The 17386-nt window shown below is 38.1% G+C and overlaps 1 protein-coding gene across 1 annotated transcript in view; it reads left to right on the top strand.

Moving 5' to 3' along the window:
* Positions 1–17386, top strand: part of LOC140168302 (kinesin-like protein KIF9) — a 59566-nt gene that overhangs the window by 5876 nt on the left and 36304 nt on the right. Inside the window, exons 2-5 of the mRNA XM_072191656.1 lie at positions 1794–1916; positions 3020–3188; positions 3917–4023; positions 16882–17106. Of these exons, the coding sequence (XP_072047757.1) occupies positions 1824–1916; positions 3020–3188; positions 3917–4023; positions 16882–17106 (594 nt within the window). The 5' untranslated portion in view covers positions 1794–1823. The remainder of the gene's footprint in view (positions 1–1793; positions 1917–3019; positions 3189–3916; positions 4024–16881; positions 17107–17386) is intronic.

Below are 17386 nucleotides of genomic sequence, written 5' to 3'. Positions count from 1 at the left end.
AAGAAAGAAATCTGTTCAGTGATTCTTCCCGCTTTAGGAATCGCTCCCGTTTACTCAACTAGCGGAGGCCATCTAGTCTTGCTGTAATTTGGCTAATGTTGTATGTTGTACGTGTACGGTATGAATGAAGATCTAAAGGCTTTGTCAGTTTCGATCCAAATGTCACCAAATTCATACGGGAGATCGAGGAATATACAGGAAATGGACTGGACTTGAATTGAATGAAAACGGTCAAGAATTGGCTCCAAAATCAGTAAAAAAAGTTTTTCGGGCAAATATATACAGGCATGAGAATTTTCAGTTTAAAACTGAATTCAGTTTTTTTTATTGTCAAAATTTCACAACTTTATTTAATTTCAGCCTGTTTTTGGTACTTTTTGCCCAATTTCACGCGCATTTTCAGTTTTTTCAGTTTTTTTTAGGAAAGTGCAGTCTCATGCCTGTATATAGCGGCTGTTTGTTTACGGGCTATGCCAACCAACGCGTCCACATATCTAGCAGAAAATCGCACCGTCGTTAGCCCATCTGCGTACACGGTGCGCATAGCCTACTTGCGAATACGGGGTTATGGTTTATGATATGGGATAACTGGATTAGGCCTACGAAGACTATAAATATCGTAAGTGATGATGATGTTAGTGTTATGTTACGGTACTTGTTAGTAATGTCTGTGTGAGTTATTGTGTGAAACATGTACGTGTGGTAGAGCGAATGCGAGTTTGATGTGATAAGTGTTTTATAGATCTAGATTATTCATCATGCCACCAAAGAGAGCGAGTGAGAATAAGCCGAGTGTGAACAGTGCAGATGAGTCTGATGATGAGTTCCAGATTGAGGATGACTACGGCTCAATGCCCCCCTCTCCTCAACAATTGGAGCCAGAAGTAAGTGTGTAAAGCCCTGGGGTAAAGCTCTCAAATACATTAATCTCTTTGGGGTGTTCCCAGGGAGGGAGAGGGCTTTTAAAACAGGTGGTAAGAAGTAGAAGTTCTACAGTTTGTCCGCTCTGAAGTGACAATGCGCGCGTATACAGCGCGTAAACAGTTCGCAGTGCTGCATATCTGCCGAGGTATGCTTGACTTCAAAGTCGGCACAATGTGTGCGTCCGCTTCGGTACTTTGGACTTCAGAGTAGACTGACTGTAAGTAAGTGCATGTGTATAGCATTTTCAAATATGTTACCTCTTTGGAAATATTCCCAGGGAGGGAGAGGGGCTTCGAAAGGTGGTTAGAAGTAAGTACCGGTATATACAGGGTATTTGGATTTTGTAAAAGAATTTTTCATCAACAAGTGAAAGTTAAAATCAATGCAGCAATCATTTTTTTAATGGTTTCAAAATTAAACCATTTTATTATGGAACTATTTCTGACTCAACATTTATTTGGGTACTTTATAATAGACCTTTTCTGGTGGACTTTTTGGAAAAATGAGTAATGATCATGCCCAAAACCAGCAATCAAAACATATTCAACCAATCAATTTCTGGTGATTTGAATGTGTATTTGACGACACAGTTGACAACGCATTTAATATGCCGTGTCAAGTAAGGGGAATATGTTTTTGTTTACCACACATAATAATTTTCCTTATTTTCAAAATTTCTGATCAGCTGAAAAGGTCTTTTTGCATATCAAAATGTTTATCACTACCATACATCTGTTGATGAGTAGCCTACATGTATTTCTGTTTTAAAATTTGATGCATCGATTTTGAGATTTCTCATAATGAAGGGGGATAATGAGATTTGTTTATGATAAGTTTTTCACATTATATTTTGTCATTCTAATTCACAGATAGTTACCAGCTACCTATTTTCAACAAACATGAGTAAAAAGAGTAAGGTGCATGTGTTTGTACGCACTCGACCAACAGACAACTTTGCCCACGATCTTATTGAGTTCCAGGATGACAATAAGGTAGGTTTCTTTCTTTTACAGCATGCATCAGAGGAAATGAGTGCTACATGTATTTTGTCATTAAATGTTCTCTCTCTGGCAGCATCTTACGTTATTAAATTTTCAAAAAGGTTTCAAAACTTGTGCTCAAAAATAAGACTTTTATGTGGTTGGCAAGCTTCCAGGGGGAATATGTCCACTTGCCCAGAAATCTTTTGGTTTTGCATGGTTTTCCAGAAACCTTCCTCCACAGTAGGGGACAAAAAGGGGTGAATTGGGAAGCTCTTTGCTGCAAAATTTTGCAGGCTGTTGAAAACTTTGTTTATACAAACATATGTTTTGATCCTAGCATTTGTCTCTGGGTCCAGGAACTCTCCAAGTCCTTGACAAAATCTGAAAAAATGAATAAGTAAAAGAGCATTTTTTTAAAGATTTAATTATTCCCACATAAAAAATGCAATTGGAACCCAAAACTGTGATTTGTGTCGCAAATTATACGTAATTGTGTATATGTCGGAGCCATAGTAAATGCACACAAATTTTACAATATACAGGGATGCCAGTTTTCAGGTAATTGCCTGATTTCCTACATTTTCTGCACTTGTATTTATTTTCAGCCTGTTTTTAGACTATAGACGAATCCAACGAGCCAAGTCATGGTCAGGATTTGGTCGGCCATAATTGGTTCCCCTCATGCACCAAACAGGTGTTGTGAGTGCCCAATTGGGTGGATTAAACCCGCTTAAAATTTGATGTTAGATTCTTTTGTGTTGTAAACTGTCATCATTCTTTTGTTTACGTGTAACACGGGTGATAGAATGCAGTTTAAAATACCCCTTAAGATACATTTTAGGTGAGATAGCTGAGTCCCTGTCGCGGGTATGGCTGCCATTGAGGAGTAGGAATGCGTGAAATTGGATTTGTCTATATTTATAGTACATTTTACAATTCACACCTGATTTTTTGAGATTTGGTATTTGCAACCTATAGCTAAACCCAAGAACTTGAAAATGATACTGTACCTGAATCTCACATACATCATGTGACTATCCACTTTAATTTTTAAAAAGATCCCCCCTCCAATTTGTCTAATTCACATCTGTGTTTTGTCTGTCTGTTTTCAGACCATTGACATTCATGCCAAGGGCAAAGATGCCAAGAGAACGGTCGTCAACAACCAGCTACTGGACTGGTCATTTAAGATGGATGGGATTTTACACAATGCCAGCCAAGACCAGATGTACTCTGAAGTAGCCTCGGACATGGTCACTCAACTTATGGAAGGATACAATGGTCAGTGCATTAAAACAAATTTGTAACTAAACCTTGTACTATCACTAGAAAAACAAAAGTTGTGTGTTTTCAAAATGTCAGATTATATAATTTTTTGCAGAATTCCTTTTACAAATTAAGCATACTGCTAACCATCCAGAATATATTATTTTCCACAAGGTCCTATGAATACGCTTGACATTGTGCCAGGATACACAATGGTTAACACATAAAAGGCACCTTGCAACAGATTATAGCTTTTGTATCTTTTGTGTGTTTTACTATCACCCACGCCATAGTGTGTAACATTTGCCCCGTTTTTCTTTCCCCTGTTAGTCTGTCAGACACTGTTGTATCGTTTTTTACTGGTCAGCAGCATTGTCACTAGGGTGGTATTAATGTCATTTTTTTTAATGCTCATATTGCAAGCACAAAATAGACATTTTAAGGGTTCTTTTCCAAATATTGAAATATTCAGTACGTTCAACCAAATTTAGTGCCGGTTGGGAAGGCTTCAATAATGGCTAAATGCGGGTCAGTTCACTATTGAAGCCATACAAGGGTATTGCCATCTGCACTTACATGCATTAATTTTAGGCTAAAAAGTGATTTCAATTTTTTATGCAGGCATTGAATAGGAGTGTCACGGCCCTGGCGATACATCTTTTGAGATTGTTAGTGAATAACATGAATTTCATTGTTGAATATGCTGAATTAACCTTCATTATTTTACTACATTTTTTCATTAGGTACACTTCTGTGCTATGGGCAGACTGGTGCAGGTAAAACCTTCACAATGACTGGTACTACAGAGAATTACAAACACAGAGGAGTTATTCCAAGATCTATTTCACAGGTTAGATTCACTTTCTCTGTTCATATGTGTGTGTGCACACTTTTCTATATATGGGCAATTCCACGGTAACTCGTGCTACACTTTATGGCGTCCTTTTACATACTTTGTGCTCCAGCTTTTAAATTGATTTGATTGGAATCTGTATTTTTGTATTTTAATACCCAACATTCAAGGCTAGATCCTCATAGTATTGCTAATTCAGGATATCAACTTTTGTATGTATGGGACAGCTGTAAAATCGGTAACTCGTGCTACTGAGCAGAGGACATGCTTAAAAATCACTCATTTTTATTTTGATGGTGTGCTAAAACAAAAAACACTAAAGCCTTATTGATTATATGATAAGTAATTGCTATAATAAGGTTTGTTTTGGTATACCTTAAAAAGTTGTGCCCCTCATAGTTTTACATTGACTGGCAAAAACATGGTAACTCGTACTACGGTAACTCGTGCTACAGTTTGTCCGCCATATATAAAATGGTATTGTTCATCTAAATGTCATTTTTTTTTTTGATAACAATTCCTCAACAACTGGTGTAATGATCAAATAACTCAATCTATGTACAAATAACCCCCAAATAACCCATCTATGTACAAATAACACTATTCAGTGTATGTACCAGCATACAATGTACCACACACATTACATATAAACATCTCAGCTTTACATACGCCTTGATTGATCCTGTTTGGATATTTTATTCTAGGGCTTAAATTTAAACAGTTAAATTGAACAGTCAACAATTGATAAAACTTTTACTTCCATGTTATTTGACACAAAACTTGTAATGTTCATGGTTATTTGCTCTGTAAGTTTAAAAAAAATTGCTTTCTGAGTTATAGAATGTTTGGTCATCTTTTGGTTGAGACCATTTCCTGCTTGGTGCAAATACTCTAGTTTGCCCGATTTCGATCACTTCACTAAGCTGGAAAATGAGCCTCATTACACTCAACAACAAACCAATTTCCAATACAAATCTCAGAACTATACAAATCTCAGTATCAACAATGTCACTGTGGCTGTTAATCTCAGGATTTCCAGTATCTATTTTGTTTGTTTTATTTCTTCTTTTGCCTCGGTTACTCATTCAGTGGATGTTTTAAGGTATCCTGTTCTTCCATGAGGCCCATATTAATTGATTGGTTCTTAGGCTAGATCCTAGGGGGTGGAGGGCTAAAAATTTTGGTTGCATCATTTTGACCAGGTATTGGTAGTGGGATATATGCTAAATAGCATGTTTTTTAGAGAGACTGTACAATGTAAAGTCTTTGAGCTTAAAAAAAAGGACTTTTGTGCAAAAATTTGGTATAAATAAATTTACACTATTTTGGCACATGATCGGGGTGGAAACTGGCTCCTTGAATCTTATCTCTATCTTTGCCTTCCATATTTTTACTTTAATTTGGAATATTAATGAGCTTATTTGCATATTGCATATTATTTTTTATTTACAAACTTTTGTTATTTACACACTTTTGTGTGTGTGTGTATGGGCACCTTAATTACGCACTGCATAAATTATTCTAGTTTGTCATGGGGCAGGCTGCCCCTTCCCTCCCCCACACTGGCTACACTGCTGCTAGAAAGCTGTTACCAATTTCATGGTCACATATAAATGCATATTCATGTAGTTGGGAGATCCTCTATTGCTGCCAAGTGGTAGATTTTGCATTACCTTTGCTGGTACAGGGGGAAGTGGGCTATGGTAACTCGTGCTACATCGGTAACTCGTGCTACTGGTAACTCGTGCTACAGTTTTAAATGGGTCATTATTATGTGATGGATAGTGTTTTGTATATTAATTTCTTATTTTTACTCAAGGCACTACTAGTAGAAGGAAAATAATAAGTGGCATCAATTAAATTGCCAACATTTTGAAAATATATAAAAAATGCATCTTTCGGTAACTCGTGCTACGCCATATTTAGTGCTATGAAAGCGCAATGAAAGAAAAAAAATAGTTACCAATACCATGGTCACATATAAATGCATATTCATGTAGTTGGGAGATCCTCTATTGCTGCCAAGTGGTAGATTTTGCATTACCTTTGCTGGTACAGGGGGAAGTGGGCTATGGTAACTTGTGCTACATCGGTAACTCGTGCTACTGGTAACTCGTGCTACAGTTTTTAATGGGTCATTATTATGTGATGGATAGTGTTTTGTATATTAATTTCTTATTTTTACTCAAGGCACTAACTAGTAGAAGGAAAATAATAAGTGGCATCAATTACATTGCCAACATTTTGAAAATACATAAAAAAATGCATCTTTCGGTAACTCGTGCTACGCCATATTTAGTGCTATGAAAGCATAATGAAAGAAAAAAAATTAGTGGGGATTATTTAAAATGTGTTGGATGTTTCTTGAAGACCATATTTCAGAGATATAAAATGTATCAAATTTAAAAGAAAAGTGCCCATGTTTAATAAAATAGGCCCACTTGGAAAATATCTAAGTTGAACATGAGTTTTTCACTTAAAATACACTCTCCAAAGAAACTTTTAAAAAACCCAAAATGTTAGAAAATGCCGAAAAAAGTTTATAACTTGAACCTTACATCTGTTTGGAATAATATAAAAGTTAAAAGAAATATATATTGGCAATTTCATTTTTTTGAGTCATGTCCACTTTTGCTTGGAATTGCCCATATGTGTACATCCATATCAAAACGATGCACTTGTCGGCTGCTACATGTCTCATTTCACATAATAGCTATGAACAAATACCAGCCTCATCTCAAGTGGAGGTCACTTCAAATCATCCCCAAGTCACATGGTTAAGGAATGTTCTCTATATTTCTAAACCATGTGACTTGGGGATGATGTGGAGTGACCTCCACTTGAGATGAGGCTGGTATCTATTCCTAGCTATTATGTGAAATGAGACACATGTAGCAGTGTTTTGATATGGATGTACACATATATCCCAGGAGCAGTGCTTACGCTAAGCTTATTCTACAATTCACCTCAATAGTGACATCGATGCTCTTTCGCAGTTGTGCTGCAAGGGTACCAACAAACTGCTTTGTATGCATGCATGTACGCTCTGCGATTAACATTCAGGGGTTGAGTTTTATGGTGCGCGAGTTCGATCACACACCTTAAATCGCCTATCCGAGTGCGATTCATTTTATGACACACCTCAATTCTTAAACAGAAGTACGATTTGTAGCACACCTGTTATTTTCAAAACTCAATCCCTGAACATTGCGTGCGTGATTCGAAATTGCAACCAGCGAAATACGCACCTACATAACTACCAAACTTGTGGCAAACCAATGTAATGTATAGAGTGACAGAGTTCTAGGTCATTTATTTCTTCCTGTATTTTATTTTACCCAATTGCCACCTTGGGCCTCATTGGATAAGATTGCGTCACATGGTATGTTTTTTCCTTTTGTTTTTTTCTGGATCTTCATAAAAAAAAACTTTGTTCACATCAAAATTAAAATTTTCTTTGAAATTCATTTTGAGTTGTGTTTCTGGGTCTCATTTTATTCTTATTTTTTTATTACCAATTCCACTGTGAAGTTTTTGTGTATTCTGTACATGGCTGCAAGTTAAAATGCATCATCATGATAAATTCTTCCTTTTAGAATAATCAGGCATGAAACTGAGAATCTATTCGCGCAGAGAGATTCTCTTTAACAGATTTACATGAATCTAAAGCGATTTTACTTGGTATACTTGCTTACATTGTACATGGTATTCTTGGTTGACTAGTTGTTTGTTCCTGTTGGGATGACTCTCATAATTCTCATAAACCCTGTGGGACTGCACTGGTAACCTTTTTCCAGCAGGAAGCTCCATTTTTTAAAATAACTTGTTGTGTCCTACCACTCAAAAATCCTCTAATCCAAGATAAAAGGTGTCCACTGTCCCCTGACACCAAGTAGCTGCAATTTCTATAAATCTTGCAGAGTTTTTGTGCCTATGCACTAATGGATTAAATTGGGGAGAATCTAATTCTCGTAAAATGCACATTGCCAGAATCCAGATGGATTCTTGAAAGGTGTAATAAAACTTGTAATTATCTCACCTTATTGCTTTCCTTCCCACCAGGTTTACAGAGAAATAGCCAATCGGCCAGAACATTCCATCACCGTCCGCATATCCTACCTAGAGATCTACAACGAGACCATGTTTGATTTACTCTCAACTTTACCAATATATCCTGACTCTAATAACCTCTCCATGTTGCTTTCCTTCTCACCAGGTTTACAGAGAAATAGCCAATCATCCAGAACATTCCATCACCGTCCGCATATCCTACCTAGAGATCTACAACGAGACCATGTTTGATTTACTCTCAACTTTACCAATATACAGGGTTCGAATTCGTGGGTTTTTTTTGCATAGCAAAAACTGCTATGCAAGTTTTATCTTGCATAGCAGTTCCAAAATTTTGTATAGCAGTTTAAACTGCTATGCAAAAGATGTTTTGCATAGCATTTTTTTAAATTGCAAAAACTGCAATGCAAAATATGTTTTGTGTAGCAAATTTACTTTTATAATGTTATGTATTATTATGTTAAATGATTGTTGTGACTTATAATCACTTATTAAAGATACTGATTAAAATATTGTTATTTGTTAAAAACAAGTTTTAATAAACATTTCAATTTGTCATTGCAAAAGTGCAAACATTCAGACTTTTCACTTCTTGACTGCCAGTTAGCTTGACTAATAAACAGATTTCAGTAACAGACAGCAGCCAAATTTGGCCAACACACCACGGCTGAAGAAAAATGGCTGAATGATGAGTGATGATTCAAGAATCAAGACTAAAGACTGTCAAAACTAAAAGTATTATTATGGCCAAGTGTTAGGCCTACTAAAAATAAAATTAGGTTTCGGTAACCCGCCCGTCCCTCTTTTTTGGTGCCGCAAAAAAAAATTTTATGCCACTTTTGGAAAAATAAAATTTTTCAAGAGTCGTCCGTGTCGAAATTCTGACATGAAGTTGTTGGAAATCACATATATTTTATTTTTCCCCCGACTTTCTGCCATTCAATGATTAAAGAAATACAGTTGAATTGATAGATAATATTTATCGCGATATAGGCCAATGCACAACTTTTTTATTTTATGAAAACAGCGTGCAGCAGGACTCGTAATATTAAGTAGGCCTACAACTATTGAAAACCACTGAACTATTTTGTCTGTGAAAAATTAAAGCACCAAACATCCGCACAAAACCAACCAAATAGGCCTTGTAGCATAAAACCCATAAAAATTTAATAAAAATGGTAATAGTAAAACTAATTCCCATAAAGCTCAGTATTAAAAAGAGCAAGTAATAAAAAGTTAAAATGCTAAAAATGATGTAGGCGAAAAATTGTGTAATCTTCCTTGTCCTAGACACTCAACGATAAACCCTATCAAGTATGAATAAAAGACTGTTCATTGTCCAAATATTTCAATTTATAAAGCGTTGAGGAAGTTGTGCATTTTGTTAGCACCGAAATAACAAAAATTAAAATAACTAACCTGGCAGATTTCAGGATTAACCAACATTTATTTTCTCATGCCTTTCGCCCATGCCTGCATATTTATATCCCGTCAAGAAACTCAACCCTAGGCCTACATTTTTCAACATGTAAATATAATTCCATAGTGATAAATAGTGAACGTTGCATTGGAGATGAGGATGCTTGGATGATAGGCCTACAGATATTAAGCACATGTTAAGTGGGGGTATGGGGATGTCCCATATCTGTATTATTATAGGTGTACGTTATTTGTTTAATTTTGTAATGATAATGCTAAAAATAAATAAGACCCGGAAATACCCATGCCGACGGAATGGCTAAAATATCGTCCAAATTAAAAAATTGTGCAACCATGTAAAATTAGGCAGACTAAGATCATACTAAGACTAAGCAAAACTTGCCGCTGATCCCCGATGATTTTTTGTTCGATCAACCCCCATGGGAACAAACGGTCAAACAAATGTCCCGACCGTCATATTGGAATCGCGCACTTCGGCGCTTATCCTGTTGAGGCGATTTCATCTCTTAATCTCCCAACACATGAATTCTGTAAACAGCTTTGCACAACCAACCAATCACGAAGGGAATTCCTAGGTATTCCCTAGTACGTCATATGCATAAATTATTATAATGTCGATGGAGCTGCAGTTGTTAAAATCAGCTGTCGGACAAGACAAGCAAGGTATTAAGCAAATGTTTTTATTAAAATTTCTCTTTATTTAAAACTTTTCTCACTGACGCGACGTCAACATGATTAAATTTACATAGTGCAGGCATGAGAATTTTCAGTTTAAAAAACTGAATTCAGTTTTTTTTATAGTCAAAATTTCCTGAACTTTATTTAATTTCAGCCTGTTTTTGGTACTTTTTGCCCAATTTCACGCGCATTTTCAGTTTTTTCAGTTTTTTTTAGGAAAGTGCAGTCTCATGCCTGATAGTGAGTCAACATTTGTCAGATTTTGCAAGATACACATTCTGAGCATGCCGCATCAAGTTTCTACATGTGCGGACTGCGGACGTTCATTGTATGAAAGGGAGATTTGGGAATCTGGCAGGCGCGATAATTATTTAAAATAAAATAATGAACTTATTACCAGCGCTATTAATTATAGTTCATAACGGGCAATTAGTCCATAAAATGTCAACTGATACAAAGTAAGACCGTATTTCATATTTAAAGGGCATTTCGTGATCCACAGCCTCATCCCCCACTTTTCTCAAAAAAGTTGAGATTTTTATATCACTGGAATACTCTGGCTACATAATGTTTATGTACAAAATATTTCTTGCAGATTAATTCGTTTAGCAAAGATATCGCTGAATTTGAATTTCGTTCTGGTGCACCAGAACAAAATTACAACGTATTGTCTATGGAGCAGTGTAATACACATAGGAGGCTAATCATGCATAACTCATAAACGCAAAATCGGAATCAACTGAAATTTTGGGAATATGCTTTTTTCGTGGATATGTACTGAAAAATGTCATAAAAAGAGGATGCTAGGATCACGAAATACTCCTTTAAATTATGTTTTACTTAATTTTTCTCCACAACCCTCGTTCACGCCACGCCGCACCATACATGCCTTACCCATGCCAAATAGTGAATCGTCCCAAAAGCATCACTCAATATACTCATGCATGATGCATATATGCTAATTAACTGCGAAGTCAAGTTTGGCTGTGTACGATATTACTGTCCTCCCTGCGCAACATGTATTATGAAACGCATGTAGGCCTACACTGCTTAGCATCAGCGGGGTAGAGATAGAGAATATAAAAGCATAAACAAGGTAAAAAAAGAGGGTATCGAATGAGTCGTCAAGTAGCACAACACAGGTGGCCAAAATGATTTTAAAACTGTTTATTGTTATTGTACAAGCGTTCACGCGGAAGTATGGAGGAATTTCAGGAACCCAGTCGGCTATTTGGATGAATAATTTGGTAAGCTTATTTAGGAATTTATAGGGAGAAATTATGCATCGCACATGTTGCGATGTATAGCAGGGAAGTGTTTAGCAATTGACAAGTTTTGCATCGCATTCTGCGATGCGATACGGGCGAATTCGAACCCTGCCAATATATCCTGACTCTAATAACCTCTCCATGTTGCTTTCCTTCTCACCAGGTTTACAGAGAAATAGCCAATCGACCAGAACATTCCATCACTGTCCGCATATCCTACCTAGAGATCTACAACGAGACCATGTTTGATTTACTCTCAACTTTACCAATATATCCTGACTCTAATAACCTTCCTTGTTGCTTTCCTTCTCACCAGGTTTACATAGAAATAGCCAATCGGCCAGAACATTCCATCACTGTCCGCATATCCTACCTAGAGATCTACAACGAGACCATGTTTGATCTACTCTCAACTTTACCAATATATCCTGACTCTAATAACCTCTCCATGTTGCTTTCCTTCTCACCAGGTTTACAGAGAAATAGCCAATCGGCCAGAACATTCCATCACTGTCCGCATATCCTACCTAGAGATCTACAACGAGACCATGTTTGATTTACTCTCAACTTTACCAATATATCCTGACTCTAATAACCTCTCCATGTTGCTTTCCTTCTCACCAGGTTTACAGAGAAATAGCCAATCGTCCAGAACATTCCATTACTGTCCGCATATCCTACCTAGAGATCTACAATGAGACCATGTTTGATCTACTCTCAACTTTACCAATATATCCTGACTCTAATAACCTCTCCTTGTTGCTTTCCTTCTCACCAGGTTTACAGAGAAATAGCCAATCGACCAGAACATTCCATCAACGTCCGCATATCCTACTTGGAGATCTACAACGAGACCATGTTTGATGTACTCTCAACTTTACCAATATATCCTGACTCTAATAACCTCTCCATGTTGCTTTCCTTCTCACCAGGTTTACAGAGAAATAGCCAATCGACCAGAACATTCCATTACCGTCCGCATATCCTACCTAGAGATCTACAACGAGACCATGTTTGATCTACTCTCAACTTTACCAATATATCCTGACTCTAATAACCTCTCCTTGTTGCTCTCCTTCTCACCAGGTTTACAGAGAAATAGCCAATCGTCCAGAACATTCCATCACTGTCCGCATATCCTACCTAGAGATCTACAGCGAGACCATGTTTGATCTACTCTCAACTTTACCAATATATCCTGACTCTAATAACCTCTCCTTGTTGCTCTCCTTCTCACCAGGTTTACAGGGAAATAGCCAATCGTCCAGAACATTCCATCACTGTCCGCATATCCTACCTAGAGATCTACAACGAGACCATGTTTGATCTACTCTCAACTTTACCAATATATCCTGACTCTAATAACCTCTCCATGTTGCTTTCCTTCTCACCAGGTTTACAGAGAAATAGCCAATCGGCCAGAACATTCCATTACTGTCCGCATATCCTACCTAGAGATCTACAACGAGACCATGTTTGATTTACTCTCAACTTTACCAATATATCCTGACTCTAATAACCTCTCCTTGTTGCTTTCCTTCCCACCAGGTTTACAGAGAAATAGCCAATCGGCCAGAACATTCCATCACTGTCCGCATATCCTACCTAGAGATCTACAACGAGACCATGTTTGATTTACTCTCAACTTTACCAATATATCCTGACTCTAATAACCTCTCCTTGTTGCTTTCCTTCCCGCCAGGTTTACAGGGAAATAGCCAATCGTCCAGAACATTCCATTACTGTCCGCATATCCTACCTAGAGATCTACAACGAGACCATGTTTGATTTACTCTCAACTTTACCAATATATCCTGACTCTAATAACCTCTCCTTGTTGCTTTCCTTCTCACCAGGTTTACAGAGAAATAGCCAATCGTCCAGAACATTCCATTACTGTCCGCATATCCTACCTAGAGATCTACAACAAGACCATGTTTGATTTACTCTCAACTTTACCAATATATCCTGACTCTAATAACCTCTCCATGTTGCTTTCCTTCCCACCAGGTTTACAGGGAAATAGCCAATCGGCCAGAACATTCCATCACTGTCCGCATATCCTACCTAGAGATCTACAAGCGAGACCATGTTTGATCTACTCTCAACTTTACCAATATATCCTGACTCTAATAACCTCTCCATGTTGCTTTCCTTCCCACCAGGTTTACAGGAAATAGCCAATCGTCCAGAACATTCCATCACTGTCCGCATATCCTACCTAGAGATCTACAACGAGACCATGTTTGATCTACTCTCAACTTTACCAATATATCCTGACTCTAATAACCTCTCCATGTTGCTTTCCTTCCCACCAGGTTTACAGGGAAATAGCCAATCGTCCAGAACATTCCATCACTGTCCGCATATCCTACCTAGAGATCTACAACGAGACCATGTTTGATCTACTCTCAACTTTACCAATATATCCTGACTCTAATAACCTCTCCATGTTGCTTTCCTTCCCACCAGGTTTACAGAGAAATAGCCAATCGACCAGAACATTCCATCAACGTCCGCATATCCTACCTAGAGATCTACAACAAGACCATGTTTGATCTACTCTCAACTTTACCAATATATCCTGACTCTAATAACCTCTCCATGTTGCTTTCCTTCTCACCAGGTTTACAGAGAAATAGCCAATCGTCCAGAACATTCCATCACTGTCCGCATATCCTACCTAGAGATCTACAACGAGACCATGTTTGATCTACTCTCAACTTTACCAATATATCCTGACTCTAATAACCTCTCCTTGTTGCTTTCCTTCTCACCAGGTTTACAGATAAATAGCCAATCGTCCAGAACATTCCATTACTGTCCGCATATCCTACCTAGAGATCTACAAGCGAGACCATGTTTGATGTACTCTCAACTTTACCAATATATCCTGACTCTAATAACCTCTCCATGTTGCTTTCCTTCCCACCAGGTTTACAGATAAATAGCCAATCGTCCAGAACATTCCATCACTGTCCGCATATCCTACCTAGAGATCTACAACGAGACCATGTTTGATCTACTCTCAACTTTACCAATATATCCTGACTCTAATAACCTCTCCTTGTTGCTTTCCTTCTCACCAGGTTTACAGAGAAATAGCCAATCGACCAGAACATTCCATCAACGTCCGCATATCCTACTTGGAGATCTACAACGAGACCATGTTTGATGTACTCTCAACTTTACCAATATATCCTGACTCTAATAACCTCTCCATGTTGCTTTCCTTCTCACCAGGTTTACAGAGAAATAGCCAATCGACCAGAACATTCCATTACCGTCCGCATATCCTACCTAGAGATCTACAACGAGACCATGTTTGATCTACTCTCAACTTTACCAATATATCCTGACTCTAATAACCTCTCCTTGTTGCTCTCCTTCTCACCAGGTTTACAGAGAAATAGCCAATCGTCCAGAACATTCCATCACTGTCCGCATATCCTACCTAGAGATCTACAACGAGACCATGTTTGATCTACTCTCAACTTTACCAATATATCCTGACTCTAATAACCTCTCCTTGTTGCTCTCCTTCTCACCAGGTTTACAGGGAAGTAGCCAATCGTCCAGAACATTCCATCACTGTCCGCATATCCTACCTAGAGATCTACAACGAGACCATGTTTGATCTACTCTCAACTTTACCAATATATCCTGACTCTAATAACCTCTCCATGTTGCTTTCCTTCTCACCAGGTTTACAGAGAAATAGCCAATCGGCCAGAACATTCCATTACTGTCCGCATATCCTACCTAGAGATCTACAACGAGACCATGTTTGATTTACTCTCAACTTTACCAATATATCCTGACTCTAATAACCTCTCCTTGTTGCTTTCCTTCCCACCAGGTTTACAGAGAAATAGCCAATCGGCCAGAACATTCCATCACTGTCCGCATATCCTACCTAGAGATCTACAACGAGACCATGTTTGATTTACTCTCAACTTTACCAATATATCCTGACTCTAATAACCTCTCCTTGTTGCTTTCCTTCCCGCCAGGTTTACAGGGAAATAGCCAATCGTCCAGAACATTCCATTACTGTCCGCATATCCTACCTAGAGATATACAACGAGACCATGTTTGATCTACTCTCAACTTTACCAATATATCCTGACTCTAATAACCTCTCCATGTTGCTTTCCTTCCCACCAGGTTTACAGGAAATAGCCAATCGGCCAGAACATTCCATCACTGTCCGCATATCCTACCTAGAGATCTACAACGAGACCATGTTTGATCTACTCTCAACTTTACCAATATATCCTGACTCTAATAACCTCTCCATGTTGCTTTCCTTCCCACCAGGTTTACAGAGAAATAGCCAATCGACCAGAACATTCCATCAACGTCCGCATATCCTACCTAGAGATCTACAACGAGACCATGTTTGATCTACTCTCAACTTTACCAATATATCCTGACTCTAATAACCTCTCCTTGTTGCTTTCCTTCTCACCAGGTTTACAGATAAATAGCCAATCGTCCAGAACATTCCATTACTGTCCGCATATCCTACCTAGAGATCTACAACGAGACCATGTTTGATGTACTCTCAACTTTACCAATATATCCTGACTCTAATAACCTCTCCTTGTTGCTTTCCTTCTCACCCGGTTTACAGAGAAATAGCCAATCGACCAGAACATTCCATCACCTTCCGCATATCCTACCTAGAGATCTACAACGAGACCATGTTTGATGTACTCTCAACTTTACCAATATATCCTGACTCTAATAACCTCTCCTCGTTGCTTTCCTTCCCACCAGGTTTACAGAGAAATAGCCAATCGTCCAGAACATTCCATCACTGTCCGCATATCCTACCTAGAGATCTGCAACGAGACCATGTTTGATTTACTCTCAACTTTACCAATATATCCTGACTCTAATAACCTCTCCATGTTGCTTTCCTTCCCACCAGGTTTACAGAGAAATAGCCAATCGACCAGAACATTCCATCAACGTCCGCATATCCTACCTAGAGATCTACAACGAGACCATGTTTGATGTACTCTCAACTTTACCAATATATCCTGACTCTAATAACCTCTCCTTGTTGCTTTCCTTCTCACCAGGTTTACAGAGAAATAGCCAATCGTCCAGAACATTCCATCAACGTCCGCATATCCTACCTAGAGATCTACAACGAGACCATGTTTGATGTACTCTCAACTTTACCAATATATCCTGACTCTAATAACCTCTCCTTGTTGCTTTCCTTCCTACCAGGTTTACAGAGAAATAGCCAATCGACCAAAACATTCCATCAACGTCCGCATATCCTACTTGGAGATCTACAACGAGACCATGTTTGATCTACTCTCAACTTTACCAATATATCCTGACTCTAATAACCTCTCCTTGTTGCTTTCCTTCCTACCAGGTTTACAGAGAAATAGCCAATCGACCAGAACATTCCATCAACGTCCGCATATCCTACTTGGAGATCTACAACGAGACCATGTTTGATCTACTCTCAACTTTACCAAGTAACTTCATGGGGTTCCCTAGCATGTCCATAACTGAAGATGAGTTTGGTGTCAACATTAAGGGTTTATCTATGCACGCTGCCGCTACTGAGGAAGAGGCATTGAATCTTTTATTTGAGGTTAGTACAAAGAAATTAGACTTAAAGAGCCTGGACACAGAATAGTCCTGTTTGTGACCCTATTTGTTAAATCTACCATACTGAATTATTGTGACCAACATTTTTCAACAAATTACCCAACTTTGTGTAGGACTACACCGGTAATACGGGAAATGGAAATATGAGCTGCCTGTATATTAAAGATAGGTGGTCAGATTTGTTCGTATTGTGTTTTGTACCTCACTTTGAGGCCTGTACAAAAATAATCCATTGGGGTAAATTGCCCTTGCCGTGTTGATAT

Source organism: Amphiura filiformis, chromosome 13, assembly GCF_039555335.1.
Source record: "Amphiura filiformis chromosome 13, Afil_fr2py, whole genome shotgun sequence".
Classification (NCBI taxonomy): domain Eukaryota; kingdom Metazoa; phylum Echinodermata; class Ophiuroidea; order Amphilepidida; family Amphiuridae; genus Amphiura; species Amphiura filiformis.
The sequence above is the reverse complement of the archived record's forward strand: the minus strand, read 5'-3'. Positions and strand labels throughout refer to the sequence as shown.